The sequence below is a fragment of the Brachyistius frenatus genome, unplaced genomic scaffold (assembly GCF_029030835.1).
Source record: "Brachyistius frenatus isolate BFR_SWC_R1_liver_20210118 unplaced genomic scaffold, ASM2903083v1 Contig_129, whole genome shotgun sequence".
NCBI lineage: Eukaryota > Metazoa > Chordata > Actinopteri > Embiotocidae > Brachyistius > Brachyistius frenatus.
In genome coordinates this window covers 686,842-711,940 of record NW_027210728.1, presented here as the reverse complement: position 1 = coordinate 711,940, position 25,099 = coordinate 686,842, and the positions used below count along the sequence as shown (strand labels likewise).

The following is a 25,099-nucleotide window of genomic DNA, read 5'->3' as shown; positions in this document are numbered from 1 at the left end:
CACTGTTGTCTAGTCAATTCATTTAGCGCCTCCCTTTCCTTTTGGAAGTCCTCCACCTCCTCCTTTCCCCTCTTCGTGCTGTTGTCCTTCAGCGTCGGCCTCTCGTTGTCCTTCCTCAGGGTTTCGTTCTCAGCTCTCAGAGTCTTGACGGCCTCCTGAGCTTTGAGAAGGCGTTGATGAAGACGGTGCACGAGGTCTTTGGAGAGCTGTTGTTGGTCGTTGTTGGGATCTAGCGGTGCACGGAACAAACCAAATACGGGCACGAGGCCGTGGTTCAGGGACTGCTGCAGGAGAGATAAAAAACAATATGACTGGCATGAATGTAATTTATTGCTGAAGAAGAAGAAAAAAAAAAAAAAAAAAAACGGATAAATAAATTATTATACATGTTGTGTTTGGATGAAAAGACCAGTGCTGCATGATGTAGTGCCTCTTCATTTTAGGTTTGAGTAAAAAAAAATGTTTTTTAAATGGATGTCTGACAAAGTGTTTCCCAAACTGGGTGCAAAAATAAGAAAACTGGTCACTGTGAACCTCACAATACTCAACACGGATTCTTCTCGAACCGTTCAATAGAACTTAAATTAAGATTGAAATGATTTTGTTTTGAAGCAGAAAACACACAAAACAAATCACAAATATATAGTTCACAACTGACTGTAGTAAAAAAATATATATATATTCCCATAATGTCAAAACCAAATCTACATTCAGGTCGAGTCCATGCTGAGTGATATAACACATAACTGTCGCTCAATTTGGCCAACATATTTTTTCTTAGTAAATGTAACAGTTTACAAATACTTTTATTCATCTGTTCATTTTCAGCCAGCAAAGATACTGAACAAATTCAGAAACAAACAAACAACTCTCAAGACAGAAATACAATCCAGAAACAAATACTGTAAAATGCATTTAACCACCGTCAGTAACTAACTTTTACTCATTTTCGAAATAAAGTTTTATATGAAAAATCTGCATCAAGGTGCAGATAAACCGAGTGATTGAGAGTACATTTATATTATTCCAGGTACGGTTGGAAACCACTGACACACAAATAAAAAGTTTGAAAGTTTAGGGTCCGTTGATACGTGTTCCCTCGATGCCAAGCACGGTTTGTTTCAGATACGCTGCACAGGTGAATAAATACAGCGGAAAATAAAATAAATGTGCCGTATGTACCTCCGGTGTTCTTCCGTTGCCTCTTTCCATGTCTGAAGACATCTCTCGCTCGTTAGACATGTGTGTGTGTGCGTGTGTGTGTGTGTGTGTGTGTGTGTGTGTGTGTGTGTGTGTGTGTGTGTGTGTGTGTGTAAATTCCAGCTGTGTTCACTGGTGTGTTGGATTTTTTTGAAATTCTACCTTGTGATGTCATGATCCCGACACTCCATTCTGTGACATCATCAAAAAGCCAAAGCAGATCAGATTGTTGTCTAACTAAAAAAAAAAAAAAAAAAACCTGGGCGCAGAGTTGCTCCTGATGGCAGACGAGCACCACCGATGTGTGAATGAGAGACAAAAGCTTGTAAAGCACTAAGCACACCAGAGGTATTTATTGCATTAACATTTTGCAGATGTGGAAGTGTAGCATAGTCAGTAGTTCCAATACATATAAGTCCACACGAGTATACAGGGGCATATGTATTGCTAAAAGTGGGTGGAACTCGTGGATTCTCTTTCCCAGACATGAAAACGGATCCTCGGTCAAATCCCCTCAGTCTACTCGTGAATGCAGCGCAGTCGGGGATTTCACCCGGACGCTTCTCCCGGACGTCACTGAAGCTGCAGAAAAACGCCGCGGTCTGACGTCAGCGGTGAGGACGACGGGCGACGGAGGCCGACGTAGTGGTCGTGAAAGTAGGTGGTCACGGCCAGAGGAGGACCCAGAAGCAGGCACAGCCACACTAAACCGTTGCCGTAGTTCCCCTGGAAGTAGTTTCCGAGGAATACCGCGACCGAGAGCTGGAAGTAGAAGACACGGGCATTCGCTGGGATAAATAAATACGCAGAATTCGGGAAAACCTTCTCGACTTAACCGCGTGGTGCGTGTCAGGGTGTGGAGGAGCTGGAAAAACACACAGAACTGGAGCACGGTGTCACCGTCTGTTCTCACCTCAAATACCATCATGAGGAAGATCCACAGACGACAGCTGTGCAGCGGCAGAGCGATCAGATACTGTTGGAGAAGAAGAGAGGACGAAACACATCACGGCAGATGTTTATTGCTTTGTGTGCGTTTTGTCGGACGACCTGAAATTGACCGAAATTTAATCAAATTAAATTAAGGCTCTGACATAATGAAAATCATTATTTTTATCGTTTGACAACGTGATTACTACACTGATTCGTAGTGTAAAGAAATCCTCTGATAACAAACTACAACTCAGCTCAGCTTTGTTTACAAGACACTTTTTAAAATGCAGAAAAATAAAACGCTTCAAACTCTTGATTGTTCAATACTTTGATTTATCACTAAATACCTGTAAAACTTAAGGCATTATTCCATATTTGAACTCTATTTTATTTGATAATTGGTTAATTTCATCTGTTCTCGTGCTTAAAAAAAGAAAAAAAAAAGAAAAGATAATTACATTTTAACATGTTATGTTCCTTTATATGTTTTTATGTGAAGCACTGCATGTCATCTTCTGGCTTCAAAGCACTTTGAGCAGCTTTTTTTTTTGCATGAAAGGTGCTACACAAAGAAAGTTGATTACTATCATTATTCCCATGAGCTAAGACGCTAAACTAAGTCGGTGAACGTGACAGATATTATACCTGCATTAGCATATTACCATTGTCATGATAGTTTCAGCTTAATGTCGGCAATTGGCTGAAAGCAGCCTCACAGAGATTAATGAGAGTGAACCGGGCTCATATGGAGAGAGGGATGATTAATGTGGGCGTGCAAACTGTTTTTGTCCTGCGCTACCAAACAAATGAACCACAAGAGGGAGCGGTGTTTGCTTCATGCAGTATGACACTGTACCTCACAAAGAGCAGCAGACATCAGGAAGACCAGCAGCTTGGCTTGTGATGGAGGAACGTTTCTCTCCACCAGCCGCGAGTACACGTGTCTTCATACACATGAAGAGAGAGAACCATGTAAACACAAGCAGGAGGGAACCATTTGATATTCACGTCTTCTGAGTCGAACCCGAGGCCTCGTTGAAGACTCAAATATAAGAACATACGAATACCTGTGACACCATTTCTGAAAGGGAATATTCCAGGTGTTCCAGAAAGTGATCAAAGTTGTAGCGTTCCTGTAAACAAAAGATGAACCGCGGTTTAGACAGCGATGCCGCCGCACACGTGACGTCGCAGTGTGCAGAAACAACTGACCACCAGTCTCCGTAGAAATGTCGATCACCGAAGTGCAGCAGTTCTGCACAGATATTCAGGTAGGAGTGACTCAAAAAGAAGAAGAGGAGCCAGAGGAAATGAGTCGGGGCCTGAGAGGAAAACATGAGTCAGCCATACTAATATGTCACACATTTAACAGCAATTCCCCACTATTTTGTGTCTATGACAAACACTTTTATCTCTAATTATCAGGGCCAAACATACTTCTTAACTTTGTTGTTATTAAGATTATCTGTGACCACTTCAGTCAGATGTTGTCTGTTAGTTTAGCTTAGTTATTTTACCACTTACAGTCCTGGAAATTCCAAACTGATGCGTCTAAAAAGTCTGAATTTTGTTTAAAAACAATTCAACATGACTCACCACCAGTCCCACCAGGTGCTCCACTCTCATAGTGATGTCCATACTCTGTGTTTTAACGTAAGAAAGTAAAACAGTGAGTTACGCAGGGTGGGAAGTTATATTTGATTTAGTATCTACAAAATAAGAAGGATCACTCACAGAGAAGGAGTTTTCTGATCTCTGGAAGATGGGTTCAATCCACTGAGAGGATAAAAAAAAAAAAAGGTGCACGGATAGTATTGATACGACACTATGATAGATAATGCACTGGAAAGTTCCCAGATACTGTAAACACATGGTGGCACACTTTATAAAACAGAAGGATGCTGCTGTACCTGCTGCACGATGCCGACCATGATCTGGATGACAACCACCTGAAGGAGGAAAACGCTGCAGTTAGATGAACTGCATTATCCATGATGGGGAATGGTTTGCAGTGTGTGCAGAAGGATTTGACCTTTGACCCCCCCTCCCCGACGTCCAATCAGTTCACCCCGTGGGACCAAGCGAACGTTCGTCCCTAATCTGAAGAAATTCCTTCAAGATGTTCCCGACTTAACTGGGCTCACAACAATGGGACATGAGGTCACAGTGACCTTTGACCCCAAAGGTCTAATCAGTTCATCCAAGGGACCAAGTGAATGTTTATATGAAATTTGAAATAGTATAAATATACGGGAGCACGTGTATCTGTTCCAACCAGCTATTTTTTGTTTTTGCATATTCTTTCCTTCTGTATATTTTTGTGTGCTGTTATATCTCTATTAGTTTGTTTTTTTGTGCATAAAGAAGTCGGCCCGATGAAAGGTGTGGATACTCGCTGGACAAAGGAAAAGTTTAGAGGTTGTTGTTTTTTTTTTTAGATAGTTTTGTTTATAGTGGCTAGAACTGACTTTCTTAGAACCTATTATTTTACTGGCAATATTCATAATAACTAATCTTCTTGCGTTTATGTATTTGAGTAACTGTGTTCTACTTTACACGATATGATTGTGTATTTCCTCTTCCTTTATGCATTTACTGTCATAATCAAACCAAAACTGTATTCTAGGGTCGTAAAATTAAATCGCAACACAAAAAGAAAAAAGTGAAGGAGAGTAGAATTAAATACAAAGCTTAAGTCACAAATTTTTATGAAGGGAGTTGTGATTGTAAATAAAATCCTAATAATAATAATGATAATTTCAAACGTAACATACAGAATGTTTGTTTTATTTAATTATGAGTAAATGCAACACAAAAAGGGTATATGTATGTATATATATATATATATATATACACAAGTCTAGTTTTTCAGTTTATTTCTTTTGTTTATTTTGGCACTTGAAAGCTTCCATACTGTGCACCTTATTATACTAGCAAGCTATGTTGTTATTAATATGGGGTTTATTTGTAATTAGGGAAGGAGATGATGTCCATAAAAGGTTCTTATGTGTCTATATTTCTCACTCTGTAAATTAATATCTTATATTATTTATTGGCTGTTCAGCTCACCATCTCCAGCAACCTGTGCAGCAGCTTATTGACACGGAGCTTGGGAGTACACGGGAAGTCTCTCTGGTAGCACAGTGTGGGCGCGAGGAGGAAATAATACAGATCTGAGAAACCAAAGACAAAGTCACAAAGAAGTAAAATATTTTCTCATGAGTTACTGTCAAAAAAAAATCCAATATCATCTAATCCCAGACGAGCAGTTTCACCTCGGAGCGTCAGATGCTCGTTGTGGTCTTTTTGCGATTCATTCTGGTCTTCCTCTGAACACAAATAAAAAAGCAGCAGTTGGTGGATTTATGAATGCTTTTATGTTGAAATGGCGTCAATAAAACCCGTGGTGTTGAAGAAATACCTAAATGAGCCAGGCGGTACCAGCGATTAGTTTCCTGGTATGAATAAAGCTTCATCCCCAGAACAGTGTAGAACCAGAGAGAGAAGAACGCTCCACCTGGTGGACGATGAAACAGAAACACCGCTGCAGAAATGTTGACACTTCAAAGCACAGGTGTGTTAACAATGTCACTGTAATGGATAAACGGGACTAATAGAATTAAGCCATCATTAGTTTCACCTGTTCTTCGTCAAGTCAAACTGTCAGCCATAAAAAGGGTCTATCATAAAACATCACTTACTTATTCATAATTATAGGCTTCATGTAGGCTGGAAAGGTTTTATTTGAACTTGATAAGTCGATTAAGTGTCATTTTTCAAAAATTCTGGTTTTATTCTCTTTAGTCCAGGATAAAATTCCCACTGTGACCCTCCAGGGGCTTGGTAGAACCGACATTAGCTGCTGATCGTATCAGCTGTCACATGCAACTTTTAGAATAACTACATTTTATTGAATATATACAGTAAATATGATGCAGCTGCATGCATAAAGTTGTTACCTGTCGATATCATCGGCTCGTGTACGATGACTGCAGCAGGGAACAGCAAAAGCAACCCCAGCAGTGTGAGATGTAAACGATGGCCGTTGGCGGCGGACAGCGCTCCCTGACAGCACGTTTTATTTTGAGTTGTTTAACAGGATATTAAAAGACAACTGGCACGTAAAAGCAGCATGAAAATGATGCCCTGTCTAAATTTGGAAGAGAAAAACAAAGACTCACCTTTTCCTGACACCTCTCCAGGAGCAAAGCTATCGGGACAAACACGTTGGCAGCTGGAAGAAAACCATTTATTTCAACCCGGTAATACACCCGTCAGTCCACTAGAGGGCACCGTGTCACTGTTACATTTTGGCTCGGCAAAAATACTTAGTTAGGGTTTGGAAAAGGTCACGGTTTGGGTTAAGTCGTTTTAGATAGATTACGTTACGTATGTCACCTTAGTGTCTTAAATAAATAAGTGAAATTTGTTAAAATATGTACGTAGCTAATTTGTGTTACTTAAAAGAAATCGGTCTACAAGGTCTTTGTACTTTATCTCATGACCTCCTTTTTCAACCATGATCAAACCCTTGACCTTATAGTGCGGAACTTTAAAAGTGCCAGTGCGGAAGTGTCTTAAACTGCAATACCACTGACGGCCACTAGGGATGGCTTTAAAAAAAAAGGCTCTGGCTCCATAGACTCCCATTCAACTTCTCTCATGAAATATGAAGTCAATGCAAGTCATTGTGGTGCCATTCGCTAAAGTCACTTCTTCTTATTAGTTTTTTGGTGGTCCATCAGAAAAATAATCCCGTCATTAATTAGGGCCCGAGCACCAAAGACGAAAGTCATTTGGATGACATGCTATAGTATGATCTAAGAAAAAAAAAGTCATAACAGAAGGGGGAATTGAATCCCGAAACCTTTTACTGAGAGGCAACAGTGCTAACCACTGCGCCACCAGTTTTCATGATTTTCAAGTTTCATGAGTTTTTGAAGATGTTAAAGCCGCCAAAAAAAAGCCTTTTTTAAAAAAACAAAAACAAAGAAGAATAAGGAACAAGATCGAGAAAAAAATAAAACTGCAAGCGGGAATATGCCAACCCTCGTGTGCTACACGTCGGGGAGCCGGCGGCCCCGACCCGCTGGATCCCCGACGTGAAGCTGCGAGGGCCCGCATATCACTGCTTGCAGTTTTAATTAGATATTACGCCTCTAAAAGCGGTAAAAACCCAAACTCAAGGATTCAGAACGACAGTTCACAAAACCAATGGGTGACGTCACTATAGGGGCCGCTCAGGTCATAGTGTCAGTACTTTTCACACTTGACCAGACAAAGTGTTATAGTGACACAAAATCCTCTGGTGGACAGATGTGTGCACTGCACACTTGAGCACGATATAGGACAGGATATTTTGTTCATTCTTAACAACAAGCTAAATATGGTTTCACTATTTACTGCTGGAGTAACCTCATCCCATCGCTGAGTTTACTGACTATGGGTTAATCTGATATCATTTTCAGTTGTCTAATGGCTGTTTGGTATCATTCTTTCTAAAAAAAAAAGAGTTCCTCACCCACTATCAGGTTGACAGATGGCCGGTTGCAGTTGTCCTCAATCAGATGCCCCAAAACCTTTCTGACATCTATCAAAAAGCCATGTCTGTAAAGAAGTGGAAAACAAAGGAAAAGTCATTTGTAGCGCCCGTGTGAGACATAAACTCGTCCCTAGTTACTGGTTAACACGGATAAAATACTGTAATGAATAAACACCGTTGGTCTGAGTGAATTTTTAAAAAATGATTTCTGATATTTGTCCAAGCAGTTTTTCATATGTCTGTATGACACCTGCTGTCAGTTTTACTTTGTTCAGCTCTTCCCCGCTCTTAGAGGTCGAGTGATGTGGTGAAAGATGATAATGAGGATGACGACGTGATGAGAGGCGTAGCCTAGACACCAAACTCTAAACATGTTCGGCTGCTGCAATAAACATTTTTGATTTGTGCAACTGAAATGTAGGTTGGATTAAAGACTGGATTAATAGATGGCGCCCACCCACTTGAATACACATTTTTCTTAGTGTTTCCCCCCTTTTGTCCTGTTGTTTCACAGGATTACAGACCACAGGTGGTCTACGGGGAAAATACTTTTTGGGCTGCAGGGAATTTTTTTTAATACTGCGAGTAGCAAGAGTCCCGTATCAGCTCTCACAATTCATGAATGTGTCAATTCATCAAACAGTTGCCACAATATTTTAGTATGTACCAACGTGGTGGTGGACTGACACATCTATCTATCTATCTATCTATCTATCTATCTATCTATCTATCTATCTATCTATCTATCTATCTATCTATCTATCTATCTATCTATCTATCTATCTATCTATCTCAAATTAAAGCAGAAAATGTACAGCTGATAAGAGGTTGGGCCAGAATACTGTGTATGCATTTATGTACACTCACTGTATGAAATTCTCCAAGAACAGGTGAGCGTGAGTCAGGACCTGGAAATCAGAATGACAGCTAATAGTTTTTTGGTAATTCAATATAAAACTAATATCCTGTTTCCACCAATTAGGAGGACGAGATGAGAAACTGACCAGCAGGATGATGATCCAGTTAAGGACACCTCTGTATCCGGTGAAGCTGCTGTTGGAGCTCAGCAAAGAGTCCTGGACGCTGTGGCAGCTGCACAGAAAAACACTTGTGTTAGTCACTTCCATTACGAGTCTTGCGTCTGCCACATGGACGAGTGATGGAGGCAGCAGATAGAGAGCTTACCAGAGCAGAGGTGCACAGGGATGTTCTTCTTCGCTGGATGTATCGGAGGCAGACATGTGAGCACTGTCACAGAAGCCTGAACCGTCTTCTTCAACTGAGGAGGAGGAGAACCTCTTCCTCGTCACAGCCATCTCTGAGTCCGACGGTTCGTCCGCAGCGGTGAAGGTCAGATATGGTCGGATCCTCTTTGCTCCTGTTTCATCGGATTGTAAAGCTGAAATATTAAGATAATAGAAAATGCTTTATTACAGGGAAAATAAAAATCACAGCAGGTAAAGAGCAAAAATGTATTAAAATAAGAAATTTCAAAAATGGACAATGTTTTTATTATTTCTTTTTACTGGAAATGCAACCTATTCCAAACTTTATGAATTCCAATCACGATGCTTTTTTTGGTCAAAAGTTTAAAACAATATTTATCAATTGAACCTGGTAAAGTGCCAATTATATGTATATTCAGCCTGCTTCAGAGAGCTGGGAGTTATTTTTTTTTTTATCTTTCAATTAATTTATCAAATTGTACGTGACATACTAGTGATGTAGGTTGTGCATGACTGAGCAAATTAGCAGGTCATTTACATGCACGCTCATCTTAAAAAAAACGGATATTGTCTGCCACCTTCTGTCATTTTACGTGAACGGGTTTTCCAACCAAATTGCTTCAGGAAATTACCAGTTTAACGGTGTCTCACTTATAGGCATACGTAAACATGCACTAAGACAACATTTGTTTCTTGAACTGAGCGTTCAGTTCAATTTCGGTAAATTCGGCATGCATAGTATGTCATAAAAAACATTAATTTAACAAAAAAAAACACTAATTGGAGTTCCTCCTTACCTGAAATGCGCCGTAATAGGCGGTATCTTGTAATTTAAAAAAGTATGGCTTTTTAAAGCCGTTTCGTAGATGACATTAATGCCGAATTAAAAGGCTGGTCTAGATATGTCAGCATATACAGTGGTAGTTTTTAAAATTGCACGTAAGAATTGCTGCTAATAAGTGAAACCTTAAATTTGAAGAAATCCGAATGAAGTTTGGCGTGACCTTCTCTGGCAAAAGAATACGGCTCACCTCGTCATCCCCCGCGTGACAGCGTCCTCTCTAGGAGGTCCTCATCCCTCAACATCCGCAGCTCGCCAGCCGACTGCCCGCAGATATTTGTTCACAAAGAGCTAGTTTGACCTCCATCTGGAGACGTGATGTGTTCAGGGTCGCACTCAAAGCAAGAATAAATATGTTTTTTGAAACATTCAAAATAAAAGCCTCCTTGACGGAAGTTTAACAAAAATGTTACAATCTTTTGTCAAAATAAAAGCTGTCAGCTGGCTATTTTATGTTTATTTCAGCGCCTCAGCTATTGTAGCTTATTCATTTTCAATAAGAAAATTGTAACTTTGTGTTGTGGTTTTTTTTCTCCCTTATTTTAGTTCATTTCTGTACTTTAATTGAATCTACTGCGGTGTCCTCAATTAGACAATAAAAACATAGGCAAAAACTTGTTATATTGCAAAATTAAGATCTTGTCAGTCACTAACGGTCCCAGGCTTGTCTCCAGTTAAGTTTTTGTTGATAGACTTCAGCCTCTTGATAAAAATCTATTGACCATGATCATAGGAGACCATCAAAAGGGGTCGGCCATGATCAATAGTCTTTCCTGGTCACCTGCTCGTTAAATATTTTATCACACTTCATCTGCTACTGCTGGGTTTTTTTTATCCAGTTTTTTTCCACACATATAAAATACAAATTTCTGAAGCATTATCTTGCTTATGTGGTAAAATGTCAGGTGTTACCCTCCCCCCCCATCTCATTTTCAGACTGTTTGTATTTTCCTTCTTGTACTTTGCAGATAAATTAATACTTGAACCCACCGAGAAACTAAAAATAAAATAACAGAAGATAACAGATGTTCCTTCCAAAATATTTATTTAAAAAGAAACATTTAACAAAATAATTACAGTTTTCAGTGGGACAACAACGAAGCTAAATCTGTATCGGTCTCAGACAAACTGACTCTCGAACAAATACATGTTGTAACACACACACACACGGCTTTTGTTTTGATCGCTGCTGACATAATTTTACACTTTTGGTGACTGAGACACAAAAAAAAAAACCAACAAAAAAACAAGAAATGGATGTTAAAGTCAATGAAAATGAAAACAAGTCCATCCAGATCTGAGGTCAGTTTGTAGAGAGGATACAGCTGCAGTCGTCTTCATACTTCTGGTGTTAACAGCGGCGTGTGAAATCCTGCCGCGTCAGCAGGTTTTGTCTTCAGTTGATGGTGAGCACGTCGCTCTGGATCTCGTGGCTCAGCTGCGTCTGCAGGTCGCTGAGCTTCTTCTTGAGGACAGCCAGCGCCGACATGACGATGGTCTCCGGTCGCAGAGAGCCGCACGACTCCACGTTGTAATAAAACCTGCGCAGAGTAGAGACGAGCCGCGTTCAGGGTTTCTGCCTTTAATAAAAAAAAATTAAAACACAAACACACACACACAAAAAGGGTGATTTCACTTCTTCCCCCCCATCAGATATGCTCTGCTCACCTTTCTGGCTTCCCGTTGGGGTCGTAGGGAGCCTGAACCTCGTCCTCCTCGATCTCCGAGTATTCACTCTTCGGCCTGCGAATCAGTGCATCCGTTCAATAGTCAATCGATACGCTTCTTATTAAAACATTCGTCCCTCTACGAGGAGAAACACAGAGGAAGACGTACCACTCCTCGGGTCGCGGGAAGACCGTGTGTCTCAGTGCGTTGTCGGGGTCATACTCGAAGGACACCCCCGCCGTTGGGTTCCACTTGGCGTGCTCCTTCCCGAAGCCTTTCTTGGCGTAAGCTCGGAGCCGCAGCTCCTGACCTTTACGAAGCTTCACCAGCAAAATGTCTGCGTCGGGATGAACGAAACGAGAGGAAGCGGAAGACGGCAAGGAAGAGACAGATGGTTAAAACGTGGGAGGAGAGGGTGGAGAAGGTGGAGAAGTTGACCCCGACGGAGAAGCTGGACGCTTACCATCTTGCTCCACGTAGTCGTTGGGATCGTTGTCTCGGCTCCTGGAAGTCACCTGAAAAAAAATAAAATAAAAATAAAAACACAATAAGAACGACAGTCAGCTTCTCCTCCTGCGTCCACCTCTGAGAAGACTCACCGGGATGACTCTGGGGTTGTTGGACAGCAGGTCGCGGGAGGTGACGTGACGCGTCTGGTCCTCGGTGCATCGAACGTCCAGCGTCAGCTCCACCGAACACTCGGGACAAAAATCATCGCAAGTGCAGTCCTGCGGGACGAGCGGAGACACACGGGAAACGACGTTTGATGCTGAACGCAGTTACAGAAGGAGCTGCAACTTTTCAATTAATCCGAATACAAATCTTTTTGACAAAACAATTACCGGTTTTATGTATGGGATCTGTATCGCTGCAAATCCATCACTTTTTTTTTTTGTGACTAAAAGCTCGGAAGAACTTTGTTTGTCTGACTCTTACAGTGAGAACATTGTAAACAAATAGGAGCCCTTATTGACAACAGAAAAGGTAAGAAACTAGTTTTATTGGGAGAAAACTCTTATTACAAAGTAAAAAACTGTTGTTTCTGTGATGTTAATGTCTGAAAATAATTTCTAACTTCTGAATCACAACTCACTGTTTTTTTTTTTTTTTTAATACAGCTGCATGTCAGTGGGATGAGCTGCCTATCTCGCTCCAACTGAAGCAGGTTGAGAGGAGTTTTAAATCGAATCCTAATGCGTGGTCGTGCAAATGTTTCATGTTTTTGTCTGCCTGGTTTCGTCCCTCTCGTTTGACACGCTCTTCTGCCGTCTTGTACTGGAACAGAGGACCAACAATCGAAGGTCCACTCACCCGAGAATACTGCATTTTGTCCACGATGTCGTCGCTGGTGAGCGGGATGAGGCCTGACAACACAGGAGACACACAAAAGGTTGTTATCGTGCTGCGACAGCGCGTCACACTGCGGTCTTTCTAAATGCTGCGACGCGTACCGACTCTGTGAGCGATGAACTCGTCGTGCAGCACGGACGAGTTGGCGTCGATCTGGATCCAGTCGATCGCTGGAAATGAAGCGAAGCCAGTTCGAGTTAGTGCTTTAGAGGTTTGATGCATCAAATTAAACTGCATGTGGACCAAAGTACTTTTTATAATCAGATATCCAAGGTTACAATTATCCCACAACAACTCTGCAATGTAAAGTTACAATACATTAAAAAGCGTTACTCTACCTATTGTGGGAACTTCTGACATAAAAACACGGCGGAGAGAGTTGGCGACCCTGAAAAGGAGAAAAAACAAGTTTTTACATTTGAGGCTTATAATAGATTGATCGTCTGGTCTTTTAAATGTCCATTACAACTTACTAGAGACAAAAGGTGATGTCATAAATGTTTTTGTTTGTTTGCAAGACGTACAATTTACTATAATTTAAAGAAAGGAGACACAGTTGATTGATCGATTGAAAGATTTTTGCTTGAAAAATGACTCCAGTTATTCATCAATCATCAAAATAGCTGCAGATCAATATCTTTTCTGTCAACCGAGTCATTGATTACTTAACTAAAACTAATCATTGCAGCTTTACTTTGCATATTCATAGATAATAAAAGAAGTAGGAGACTAAGGTGCATTATAAAAGGGTAATTTTCTTTTTTTTAAATAGAAAAATCACATTAGACACGAACTATTCTTCAAAACAGAGCATTTTATACATCTTAAAACATGGTTGTGTGGGATCTGACATACCACTGAATAATAAAAACAACGCTTTAAAAAGTATATGAATTTAATTTCTTCCTAAATCCCAATAAAAAAACAAATTGTAGCTTTTAGTTTTGCAGGAATTAACCTGCACCTGTGCAGATTTTTTTTTTTTTTTTTTCCTCGTAAACTAACTAGAATAATCTTGTACACAAACAGCCGGTATTGACAGAAATGCTCAGTTGTAAACAGCATTATTATTCTGGTACATGATCATATCTGAGCACGTCTTTGACGTCGGTGTGTTTTGGTGCTGGGAATATTAATGGCTGCTCTCTTCCTCGCACACGCTCTTTGAACGGAAAGAAAGCGTCAAATACTTACGCCAAGTCAGTGTTTTCAATGACAAATTTGACATTTTCGTCTGTCAGTTCCGTGATTTTCACCGTCGGCTGGTTAGCATACGGCATTATGGATTTAAATAAGACTTAAATTGAACCTTAAAATAACCGTCCCGACTTCACGGTCCTCCTCTGGCTTGAAGGCCTCCACGGAAATATTTACCGGCCGCTGATTGGCCAGGAGTTATCGGCGCGCTTAGTGATTGGCTCAAGAGAAGTACGGAGGCGGGGTTTTCTTTAACATCCGGGTCATAGATGCCTCCAAATTTCAAATTAAAAGCACCCACTGGTTGGTGACGACGTTTTTGGACACTTTGATTTGGACTACAGCTGCATCGCATTGAATATCCTAATTAGATTTTTTTTTTAATTTTTTTTAATTACTTTACATTTCAAATTATTTTTATAGCACAGGTTTCTCTTGGATCAATTAAGTGAAAATTTTACAAAACAGCGACTTTAACCTGCAAGACTTTACTCCTGTACTTTATAATCTGATGGCTGATTTAATATAAATCTTCAAGACAAGACAAACAATATGTTAAATATACAGTACTTACTTTATTGAACTCTTACTGCATTCAACAACTAAATTACAGATCTTTGTGTCCTTCTGTACAAAAGGGAAAAAAAATGATCTGAGCAGGAAATCTTGGGACAGTGAAACAAGGCAAGTCAAAGTCCTGCAGGTGGACAAAAAGAGACGTATGGCCTGTGACAAATGGGGACTCACTCTTGCTTAACAAAAGTCATAACCCAAAGCTTTCAGTCTTTTCATACATTTAATCAGAAATAAGAGCAAAGAGAAAATTGATCTTCAGCTAATGACGCAACTCGGATGGTTGTGATCAGTGCGAGATGTTTCCCATCATCGCTTCTGGTTCATCCCCGAGAGGTTCTTCAGCTGTAAAACACAAGACGTGCCGAGCCAACTTCAGTTTAATTCTCCATTTATGATTCAGTTTACCGACATTGTTTCAAATCAACCTTTGAATGCGTCAGTCTTTGCTGACAGACTCACCGTCACAGCGGCTCCCACGAGCCCCTGCACCATGGCTTCACCCGTCGACTGCACCTATTCAACACAGCGGAAAACACAATTTACAACAACATGACTGGAGAAACGGGTCGAAAGTCATGAGAAGGCTGTTTTGACATATTTAGGAAAGTACTCGTCAAGTAGGAGGAGGAGGTGGTTTTCTTTCGATCTGAGGTCAGTTATGAAATTAATCCACTGATGGATGAAGCTGAGGAACTTAGAGATGCGTGAGCTCCGAGATGAGTATAAAAAAAAAAACCCGTCTCTTTAATGACCACACTTCATCTGTGTTGGCGTTTAATGCTATAGGAGGTGCTCTCTACCTGTTTGGCTGTGCCGGCCATGTTGACCACATCCTGAATTCGATTATCAAGGAAGCTCCAGGTGTCCAGGAAGTCTGGAGAGGAATCCTGAACCATCACCAGCTCTGTGGTGTTGTAGATGCCCGTCAGCGCCGCCCGTTTGGTGTACCAGTTCATCTACAACAGAAAAGAGTCAGACGGTAAATACATAACAACTAATAAATGACTTACTCTGTTAACTTTAGATAAAATAAGACTTTATTAATCCTGCAGTGGGAAAATGTTGTCGTCACAGCAGTTTAGGAATACAGGTGGGAAAGATAACTACACAGAAATACAATAATTCATTAAATTACAAATACGCATACAATAAAAATAGAATAGAATAAAAAAAATTATTTTGAAAATGTAAAAAATAAATCCTGATGTATAAATACACACAGAAGCTATATTCACAGAATATCTAAATATGCTGATATTCCCTGATATTCCCTGATATTCCCTGATATTCCCTGACCTGTGGGAACCCCGTTTCTCTCTTGGCTGCTTGTTAGTTTAACAGCAGCAGGATTGTTGCTGTGGTCGATGATGATTAAACTGGAACCGGCTTCAACCTCTTTTGATATATATTCTCAATTTTAAAGTGACAGGTGCCATAAACAGTGACAACAAGTCGGGTGTTGGTGATTGTGGTGAGGGGGAGGGCGGGGGGGGGGACCTGGGAGGTGACAGGATCCACTCACGTCTGTGGATCGGTCCCCGGCGTAGTACCACATGTCGTCCACCAGGGTGGAGAGGTGCTTCAGGCTGTCGGGGATGTTGTGAGGAAGGAGGACGATGCTCATCGCCTGGAGAACGAGGACACGAAAGTCTGCGTCACTTCTGTTCCTGGCTGCTCATCTTCTGCTGTGACTCATCCACCGGAGTCATACTTTACCTGCGGCCATGTTTCGATGTAGGGGGTGTACATCCGCAGTCTGGTCTCTACGGCATCTCTCAGGAAGTCGGCAGTCTTCTTAGGTCTGCAACACATGAAAAAGGTGAAATCTGTCATTTTTTTAATATGTTTGAACAGAAGATTGTCCACTTTAGTTACGTGTAAATGAAAATGGAGAACGTTTTTTTTTTTTTTTTTTGTGAAACTCAAGGAAAGTGACTCTTAAAGTTAATTAAAAAAAAAAAAAGTATCTTTCAGACTGGATTAATTTCTTGAGGGGAGGAAGGATGGCTTTAATATTACCACCACAGGTTGGTGTTTTTATTCAGATGATCCAACGTATGCGAGACGTTTTTCACCCCCTCTCGAGTAATAATGATTTCAGGTGAAATTACCTCCTTTTTTTCCCCTGTGATTTAAATGGAGTCTGTATTTTAAAATGATTCTGAAGTTTTGTGGATGTAAAGTTGCTGAATGCTCGTGTCTATGACAGACTGAAAGTTTAAAATCGGGTCCAGAAGGATGAGTTAAATTACCAGGACTCAGAGACCGTATTTTATCCCCCATCAACCCTCATAAATTCAAATCCCTTCTCAATGGGCCTTAAATTATTGTTTGTCCATGACCGGTTTATGTTGAGCTGTAAAAGAGAATTGTGTGTGTGTGTGTGTGTGTGTGTGTGTGTGTGTGTGTGTGTGTGTGTGTGTGTGTGTGTGTGTTTGTGTGTGTACATACTCCGCCTGGCCCAGCTGGACCTGATTGTGTTGCTCCGCCAGGATCTCTGTCAGCTGTGTGTTGCACTGGGCGATGAAATGTAGGACCAAGTCTCCGGCTCCGTTGTAGAACATGCCGGTGGAGGCCGAGGACAAACCCAGAGTCTGGAACCAACACAAACATTAGACAAATAATAGTGAACACAAACGATCTGAAATCTCTATTTACAGCTGAGGATTCTGTTTTCTTCTTGTTTATGTGCTGATCTTTGTTGAGGTTTTTTTTTTTTTTTCCCTTCCTGTCTTTATTGGACAGCTGATGGAAGAGAGACACAAACTGAGGATGATGCAGGTCTTGGTGGGAACCTGAAAGCTCTCAAGCTTCCAGGATGCACCACATGCTGCAACTCTATTAGTCCTTTCTCACATATTCCTTCTTGAATGGTGCTTTTATGTCCCATTAGAAGGTGTGAAATGGAAGAATAACATCTTATTGTTGTTTTGGTGGTTTGTATTTGCCCGTTTGTACTGTTCAAAAACTAAATTAGGACAAACACTTCCCATGTCGGGCGTATCGTATTTTCAAGTTAAGTTTCTCTGTAGGTCTGTATTTATTTTGGACTGTTTGACAAACATCTGCACATTTATTAAAACATCTCTGCTTTCTCTAAAATGACACTGAAGCCTTTTTTTTTTTTTTTTAGACAAATTTCCACGTATCGACGGTGCGTTCGGCGCGACGCGAGTTGTTCTTCCATTTGGACAGCGGCTCACCTCGGCGCCGGCCGCAATGGCTTCCATCGACCAGCCGTGCATCGGGACAAACTCCAGAGCGGCGCTCAGGATGCGAGCTTGAAGCTGCTCCTCCGTTTCGTACTCCTCGCCCTGCTCTCCGCTCTGGTCCTGGTAACTGTACGCGGACAAACAGGGATGTTTTTAAGCGGAAATAAAGCACGAGGAGAGAAGTATCGCCGGCGCTGCTCCGCATCGGGAAGCAGCAACTTTACTGACGCGACACAAGTTCTCCGTGACGGACATCCTGAACGCTTCTGCTCCGACTGACCTGGTGTTCGGCCTGGCAGCCTCCTCGGCCGCTGGCTCATCCCTCGAAGCTCCTGCTGCGTCCTGTTCGGCAGAGTGAGCCTGGTAGTGCTCATGGTAGGTTGTGGAGGAGGATGATGATGATGAGGAGGAGGAGGAGGAGGAGGAGGGTTTGTGAGTTTTGGATTCGTCCCGAAGCCTCAGCGCTGCACAGTGGAAGCCTCGTCTCAGGCTGCCGCACGTAGGGTTTGTTGCTGATGGTGCGGCCAACACTGCGGTGGAGAAATAGTCGGATTAATTCCTAGAGATTCAGGTGAGAGCCGATTCCTAAACAAAACCAATCACTTCCTTTGAGCTCAACAATTTGGTTTTAACACAATAAAAAAAAATTAAAAAAAAAAGTACAACATTTTTCAGAGAATGTTTCAGAAGTTAAACGCAGCAAATATTTGATATATTTATTTGAGAAATGCCCAAAAATATATTTCAATTTCTAAATAACTGCAGAATAATTCCGGTTGATCATAAACCAATCGATTATTCGCTGCAGCTTTTATTTTGTATTGCGTGCTTCAACCTCAACATAAATATAGTCCTATGATAGATAAAACGTGTGTGTGTTTTCCATGTGAAGCTCCTGCTGTGATACAGTAGATAGAAAAAAACAAGAGCTATATTATTAGAAACACTTTGACAGCTTGCATAACTGCACAGAGGACGCCCCCCCCCCCCCCCTAGCTGCAGGAACTTGTTTACATGATTACAATGCAATGCATGTGTTTGGATTGAGGTCTACCAGACCAAGTTACTTGACCAATAACTGTCCTCATAATAATAATAATAATAATAATAATAATAATAATAATAATAATAATAATGCACTTTTTGGAGCTGCAGCCAGTTTAATGTCAGCTGATTCTGTCCTTCATGACTTTGGCACACACAGTTAACGTCAACAGTGGCTCGGGTCCAAAATAGGTTCACTTAAAAAAGAAAAGAAAAGCCGAAACCATGCACAGTGCAGGAATAATCCCCCCCCCCATCATATTCTTTACTAACACCCAACAACCAGAAGCCGTGGTGGCCGTCTTACCGCTGCCCAGCCCCCGGAGTGTCCTTCCAGCTCGCAGACCTCTCAGCAGCGCCGCCATAGCTGCACGGAGAGGTTTCAGAGCTGCGTCACTTCAACCGCGACTCGGTCAGAAACGGAAATCAACTAGATAAAGGCTTTTTTTTTTTTTTTTTTTAAACTAAAACTCATACAATTATTTCGTATGGGGGAAAATAATCTACCTTTTGTCCACAAAGTACTTCATATTATCTCTAAAATACATAGCGTACTATATTTTCACGTTTCCACGGGATACTTCGATTGCCCCCCCCCCCCCCCCCCCGGCACAACACGTTCGCGAAGCTTTTATTTTGAAAATACAAAACAGGAAACACAATTCTGACGTCGACACTTCAACCGCAGTCGAGACGGGAGGTAAATTGCGGCGTACGACCGATTTTACTCTCTTTTATTGAAGTAATTAAGCTACCGGAGGTGTTTTAAAAACAATATTACATAAACATAAGTGTATAATGTTCGCGGGTAGCCGTTAACGGCCTCTCACGGCGGTAACACCGGACACCGGCTCCTGCGTCACGGTTGTTTTTTTTTTTTTTTTGTTGTTTGTTCGTTATCTTCACGTGCTAACGGTTATTTAACAAAAGGCTTTTTACATCATAACGTCACTTTTATAACCGGTTTTTTATTGATTATTATTGACGGAGGAAGAAGCTTTGGGGACTTTCAAAGAGAAACGTTGAGACATTTCTTCAGTTTAGGCTTAAAAATCGTAAATATTTACGTCAATAAAAGAATAGTTTTATAAAAGAAAACTGCTTTTTTTTGGTGTTTTTTTGTGTGCCATCAATCAATACATTCAATAACAACTGAGTCTAAACAGCTTCTTCTTTCTTCTTTCTTCTTTTTTTTTAGGAATATCTGAAAAGACTTGAAGGATTCAGCCCCTTTGCTGTGGATCCAAGGTGCATCCTGTTTACTTTTATTTATCTTTTGTTGTTTGTCTGCATCAGGACGAGTGTTTGTGAGATTTGTAAAGACTCTCGTCTTCCACTTCGCAGGCTCAAAGCTGGTATTTTAACATTTCATGTCTAAACTTGGCTGAACTTTCAATTACAAATTCTGCTCCAGCTCAGCCCTTTCTATTAAATACGAATACACAGTGTAAATCATGGCAGTAAAACTCTCAGTAATCTGCTTTACGTTACCCAACTCCGGTCAAAGTGGTCTGAAGTTCCCCTTTTGGTCAAACTGTGAAAGTGGTCTTTGACCTTCACTGACGTTGTGTTGAATGGACGAGGCTATTTACCTTCCCAGCGCTGTTATTTTTTTGTTATTGTATAAATATGGGGCGGCTTTAAGTTTACTTGGTACAGTTAGTCTGTCATTATGAACAAATGCTGAATTCTTGAACCTCCCCATGAACATTCACGTAGTGTTTCCTGGGAAAGATGTCACAGTTCAAGATGAGCGAAATACCAAATGATGCTGTAGTTTCTTTTCTTTTTTTTCCCCGTTTTGAAGTCTCCCCCCCCCACCCCCACCCCGAGCCTGAGTGAATCTTTTGCTTCCTCCAGGACGCCATGGCAGACCTCGGCGTCAGAGCGGGAGACAAAGTGATGTTTGTGTGGGACCAGCCGGCGTCGCCCGCGGGTTTGAAGCGGTATGCGGAGGAGCTGGGTGGCGTCGTCGGGGGCGACGGCAAAGTGGCGGTAGAGAACATGGAGAGGCTGCTGCTGTGTGAGTTACCCTCCGCCTGATTTAAAAGTCACGACCACCAAGACTTCCTGTTTTTTGTGTCAAAAGAGTGTATGCTGGGATTTATTCTCTCGTGAAGAAAAGTCTGAAAGCGCGTTATTTTCTGTTGAAACAGGAAATCAAAAATGATTCCTTATTATTGGGACATTTAGGCAGAATACAAGCATTGTTTAGGAGTTGTCTACAGTAGTGAGAGTTTCTTTCTTTTTCTTTTTTTGTTTTTAAACAAAGTATTAACTTTTTTTTTTTTTTTGGAGCATCAGCATCTGGATAAGAAAAATGTGAATATATTTTACACGTTTCCTGTCCAGCACAGTTAATATACCCTGAAAGGCATCATTTAAGGAGTGAGCTTGAAATCTCCCTCTCCTCAGCCTCTCATTCAGCCTCCACCTTCGACTGGGTGCTGTCGGGCCTTCTGGCTGACGCCTCCTCCGTCCACAGCTCGGAGACTCTAGCGGAGATGGCCAGAGTGCTCAAGCCCGGCGGGAAGCTGCTCCTGGACGAACCGGTTACAGGTGAGAGACGCTAAATCGATTTATCGTACGTCGATTTATCACCCAGCTCCTCCTGAGGGACCCCGGACGTTCCCAAAAGAATCCCGTCATCGAATATGAAATACGCTTCAAAAAGCCGGCTGACGGCTATCGGTGGGCGGGACGTTGTATCGCCGGGTTTCCAGTGAGATCGGTCAGATCCGCCGCTCGCTCCTCCCCCCAGCCCGCCCAAATATGGTCACTTCCTGCTCCAAACTAGCATGATGGCGCCGACTCTCGGGGTCAGGCAGCGTCGCTGTACAGTTTATACAGAGACGGTAAAACGACAAAAATCACAGGGAAGATATCTTTGAACCCCGAAATAAGCTTCAGTAAAATGAAAAAGTATTAGACATTTTCCATAACATTATGTTTAATACGGATAAAATCCCCTCTCAAAAACAAAAACAGAATAGATCATCTTATTGTCGCTCTGCTGTTTTTAATCCATAAAGTCACCGCTCTGCTCGTGCTGCGGTTGTGTTCGAGTCGTATCTGTCTTGTGTTTCAGGCTCGGAGGCGGCGAGCGTGAGGACCGCCGAGAAGCTGGTGTCGGCTCTGAAGCTGTCCGGCTTCATGTCGGTGGCGGAGGTGAGCGAGTCGCTTCGGAGACTGAAAAATCGAAAACACTCCCCGGGGTCTTTTGTGTCTGCGAGGCGCGGTTGTTGTGTCAAAAACGAGGCCACGTTTCTGCAGTTACAGTTGCACTGCAGCGCATCAGGCACCGGAGGGAAGTGCTCCACAAATCCACAAAGGCGACGACACCGTGAAGCAGGATGAGGAGAAACATCTGTTTCATTAGAGCTCGCTTTCCATTGTAGAGAGAACTGAGCTGGAAGATGCTGTTTGGTTTTATTTAACTCTGATTGACTGCCGGAGAGCTTATGAGAATTGTTTCAAAGATGCTGGACGAACTGGAATTGGAGGAAAGAACCATTTGTTGAGTAATGAATTTAATGAACAACTTGATATACAGTATTTACATAATGGAAAATATTTTTCCTGTATCTATAAATGCTGCTGGAGTGAAAGAATTTCCATCTATCTATCTATCTATCTATCTATCTATCTATCTATCTATCTATCTATCTATCTATCTATCTATCTATCTATATTAATTTTAAGTTGAGAAATCCATAAAAATAGTTAAATTGAGAATATGACAAAATGGATTACTTGCATCAGAAACTCATTATATTGTGAATGTATTTGTTTTTGTTTATGCTTGAAAGGTTTTTGTTGTTCTTTATAGTGTTTTATTATGCGTTTGCTGTTTAGTCTCAATACTTGTCATGTTGAAATATTGGTACCCCATCGACATTTTTTGAAGACTTATTTATTTTATTTTTTTTTCAGAAAATCTCCTTTCAGATCTGTTGATCGTCTTTTTTTGTGTTTTTTTTTTCTTCCCCGTTCAGGTCAATAAAGCAGAACTGAGTCCCGAGGCGTTGAGCTCCCTGAGGGCGGCCACCGGTTACCAAGGCAACACCCTCTCTCGAGTTCGCATATCTGCCTCCAAGCCCAACTTTGAAGTGGGATCGTCCAGCCAGCTCAAGCTGTCATTCGGGAAAAAGACACAACAGCCAGGTCGGTTTTCTAAGCGCAGTTTAAATGTTGTTGTTTTTTTCTCCAACATGAGCTTCAGATGCAAAAAACAATGTCCTGATGTTGGTTTTATATTTAAAATGTTTAAAATTGTACAGCAAGGAATTACAAAAATGATCACTGTTGAATTAAGCATTTAAAAAAAAATTTTTTTTTATTGCTTTAAGAGAATTCATTATAATTGAGAGTTTTTATATCACAGATTTGTCACAAAAATCCTTGAAGGTAATAATTTGCAAACCAGCAAATATTACGTTTTTAATTTTTTTTTTTTTTTAATTTGCACACATAAAACACCATAAAACCCAGACGCTAGAAATAAAACATGACAGGACCTATCGAGAGGTCTTTGAGCAGACCTCCGTCGTACATGACACGTGCAGACGCTACCTTTTTTTTTCGTTTCATAATAATTTATCGTCATTATGTCGCATACTTGTATTTTTTTTTTTTTTCCTATTTGATTTTAAACGGCCTCTCTCGGTTTCCCGTGAGGCTCTTTATCGTGCGGTTTTGTTTTCGGGGTTGACGTGAAGCCGATTACTCGCTCGACCGTCTGTGATTTCCAGCAGAGAAACCCGCTCTGGATCCGAACACCGTGAAAATGTGGACGCTGTCGGCCTTCGACATAAACGACGACGACGTGGTGAGTCAAACGTTTTGCTTTTACGCAGGTTCAGTTTCTATTGAAACGGTTTCAGAGGTCAGTTCGTCCAGCGGGTTTTGTGCTGCTTTTCGTCCGCGTTGTGTTTTCACGTCCCCCGTCCCCCGCAGGACCTGCTGGACTCTGACGCTCTGCTGGACGAGGAGGATTTGAAGAAGCCCGATGCGGCTTCTCTTAAAGCTCCCACCTGTGGAGAGGGAACCGCCAAGAAGAAGAAAGCCTGCAAGAACTGGTGAAAGCTTTTTCTTTTTCTTATTCATTAATAGGAGTATGTTTCGAGTATTTAGGCGCCACAGCAGAGCGCTCTGGGCTTTTTGGTTCTATTGCAGCATCTGTTTTGCTTCTTACTCGAGTAGGTTTTCTTTTTTAGAGAGAAAAAAAAAAATGCTTTTATTTAAGCTACAAAAAAAAAAAAAAGATTCAAATCTCACATTTGTTTATTGTTAAAACACATTTTCTGTACTGAAATCAGGTGACTGATGTCTGACTGGGTTTTATTCAAGTGTATCTCCATTTTTTTTTCTCTCTCTCTAAAACTTCATTTAGCCACTTCTGTAATCTCACTGTAAATCCCGGAAGGACTCTACAACAATGTCGACACTCTTTATATTTCTTTTTTTTTTTAAATAATGGTCACAATGCACGTGCGATTTTCAGATTATTTTTCAAATCATAACCTGTGAAATAGGAGACAGAAAGAAGAGACATGGGAATTTTGACACATTTTTTTTTTATAAACAATACATTTTTTTGGTAGAAACTTTTATACTCTAAACTTCCACTTATTTGGGTTTTTTAGCTCCTCCACCCACCTCTGCTTCTTCTAAGCACGTTTTGAAGCCCTTAGAAATGACGTGCTCCTGTATGTTGTGTGTTTTGTGAAGCACGTGCGGGCTGGCTGAAGAGTTGGACCAGGAGGCGAAAGGAAAACCGACCGCCGACCTTCCAAAATCAGCCTGTGGGAGCGTGAGGACACTTTCATTTTCAAAATGTTTTATTTATTGTTTTTTTTTTTCACATTTCCTCTCGCATCAGTAGTAACAGAAGAAGAAACAATGACCTTTTTTTTTGTTTTGCGGCAGTGTTACCTGGGCGATGCCTTCCGATGTGCCAGCTGCCCGTACATGGGGATGCCGGCGTTCAAACCGGGAGAGAAGATCGTCCTGGACAACCAGACACTGACGGACGCCTGAAGCGGCAGAATTTCGCACCTCGACCGCTTCCTGCTGCGAAACATCACATTCCTTTTCTTTTTCTTTTTCTTTTTCCATCCAACCCGAATGCCACGACACCCTCCGGTCGCACGCCGGAGCTGAACGCAGCGTTTCCGTCGGACGCCGCGGCTGATGTGGCGGGGGCGAGGGAGGGGCGAGGGAGGGGCGTTTGGAGACTCGTTGTCCTCGATAATTCACCGGCGTTAAAAGTGAGATCGGAGTGAAGCTGGAGAAAACGAAAATCATGGCA

General features: G+C 41.5%; 4 protein-coding genes across 7 annotated transcripts; 1 reads left to right on the top strand and 3 right to left on the bottom strand.

The window, feature by feature from the left end:
• Positions 1-716: 716 nt before the first annotated feature.
• LOC138630144 (diacylglycerol O-acyltransferase 1-like) lies at positions 717-10,065 on the bottom strand. Of its 3 annotated transcripts, none has more exons than XM_069714294.1 (18): positions 9,933-10,065; positions 8,861-9,074; positions 8,680-8,767; positions 8,543-8,583; positions 7,655-7,740; positions 6,315-6,367; positions 6,093-6,198; positions 5,555-5,650; positions 5,409-5,462; positions 5,203-5,306; positions 4,044-4,082; positions 3,868-3,909; positions 3,730-3,774; positions 3,346-3,455; positions 3,201-3,266; positions 2,990-3,077; positions 2,114-2,176; positions 717-1,962 (listed from the first exon to the last, which is right to left on the bottom strand). In XM_069714294.1, exons 2-18 carry the CDS (start codon positions 8,989-8,991, stop codon positions 1,774-1,776), a joined length of 1,401 nt encoding a protein of 466 aa, XP_069570395.1. In that variant the 5' UTR covers positions 8,992-9,074; positions 9,933-10,065; the 3' UTR covers positions 717-1,773. The 3 variants fall into 3 exon arrangements, with proteins under 3 accessions (XP_069570395.1, XP_069570397.1, XP_069570396.1); XM_069714296.1 differs by having other exon boundaries at positions 8,861-9,053; XM_069714295.1 differs by lacking the exon at positions 9,933-10,065 and adding an exon at positions 9,699-9,908.
• A 705-nt stretch (positions 10,066-10,770) lies between these two features.
• On the bottom strand, positions 10,771-14,252 carry polr2c (RNA polymerase II subunit C). Its single transcript, XM_069714352.1, has 9 exons — positions 13,955-14,252; positions 13,099-13,148; positions 12,862-12,930; positions 12,722-12,774; positions 12,010-12,138; positions 11,874-11,925; positions 11,579-11,747; positions 11,411-11,485; positions 10,771-11,283 (listed from the first exon to the last, which is right to left on the bottom strand). The coding sequence occupies exons 1-9, from the start codon at positions 14,038-14,040 to the stop codon at positions 11,139-11,141; spliced, it is 828 nt and encodes a 275-aa protein (XP_069570453.1). The 5' UTR covers positions 14,041-14,252; the 3' UTR covers positions 10,771-11,138.
• Positions 14,253-14,512: 260 nt separating this feature from the next.
• coq9 (coenzyme Q9 homolog (S. cerevisiae)) lies at positions 14,513-19,206 on the bottom strand. Its single transcript, XM_069714347.1, has 9 exons — positions 19,097-19,206; positions 18,026-18,275; positions 17,737-17,872; positions 16,985-17,127; positions 16,250-16,334; positions 16,056-16,160; positions 15,334-15,489; positions 14,993-15,046; positions 14,513-14,875 (listed from the first exon to the last, which is right to left on the bottom strand). The coding sequence occupies exons 1-9, from the start codon at positions 19,152-19,154 to the stop codon at positions 14,840-14,842; spliced, it is 1,023 nt and encodes a 340-aa protein (XP_069570448.1). The 5' UTR covers positions 19,155-19,206; the 3' UTR covers positions 14,513-14,839.
• Positions 19,207-19,438: 232 nt separating this feature from the next.
• Positions 19,439-24,919, top strand: ciapin1 (cytokine induced apoptosis inhibitor 1). 2 transcript variants are annotated; one of them, XM_069714348.1, is made up of 10 exons: positions 19,439-19,489; positions 19,988-20,037; positions 20,650-20,812; positions 21,205-21,348; positions 21,878-21,957; positions 22,785-22,953; positions 23,541-23,617; positions 23,746-23,867; positions 24,520-24,601; positions 24,718-24,919. In XM_069714348.1, exons 3-10 carry the CDS (start codon positions 20,656-20,658, stop codon positions 24,826-24,828), a joined length of 942 nt encoding a protein of 313 aa, XP_069570449.1. In that variant the 5' UTR covers positions 19,439-19,489; positions 19,988-20,037; positions 20,650-20,655; the 3' UTR covers positions 24,829-24,919. The 2 variants fall into 2 exon arrangements, with proteins under 2 accessions (XP_069570449.1, XP_069570451.1); XM_069714350.1 differs by having other exon boundaries at positions 19,469-19,501.
• The last annotated feature ends 180 nt before the right edge of the window (positions 24,920-25,099 follow it).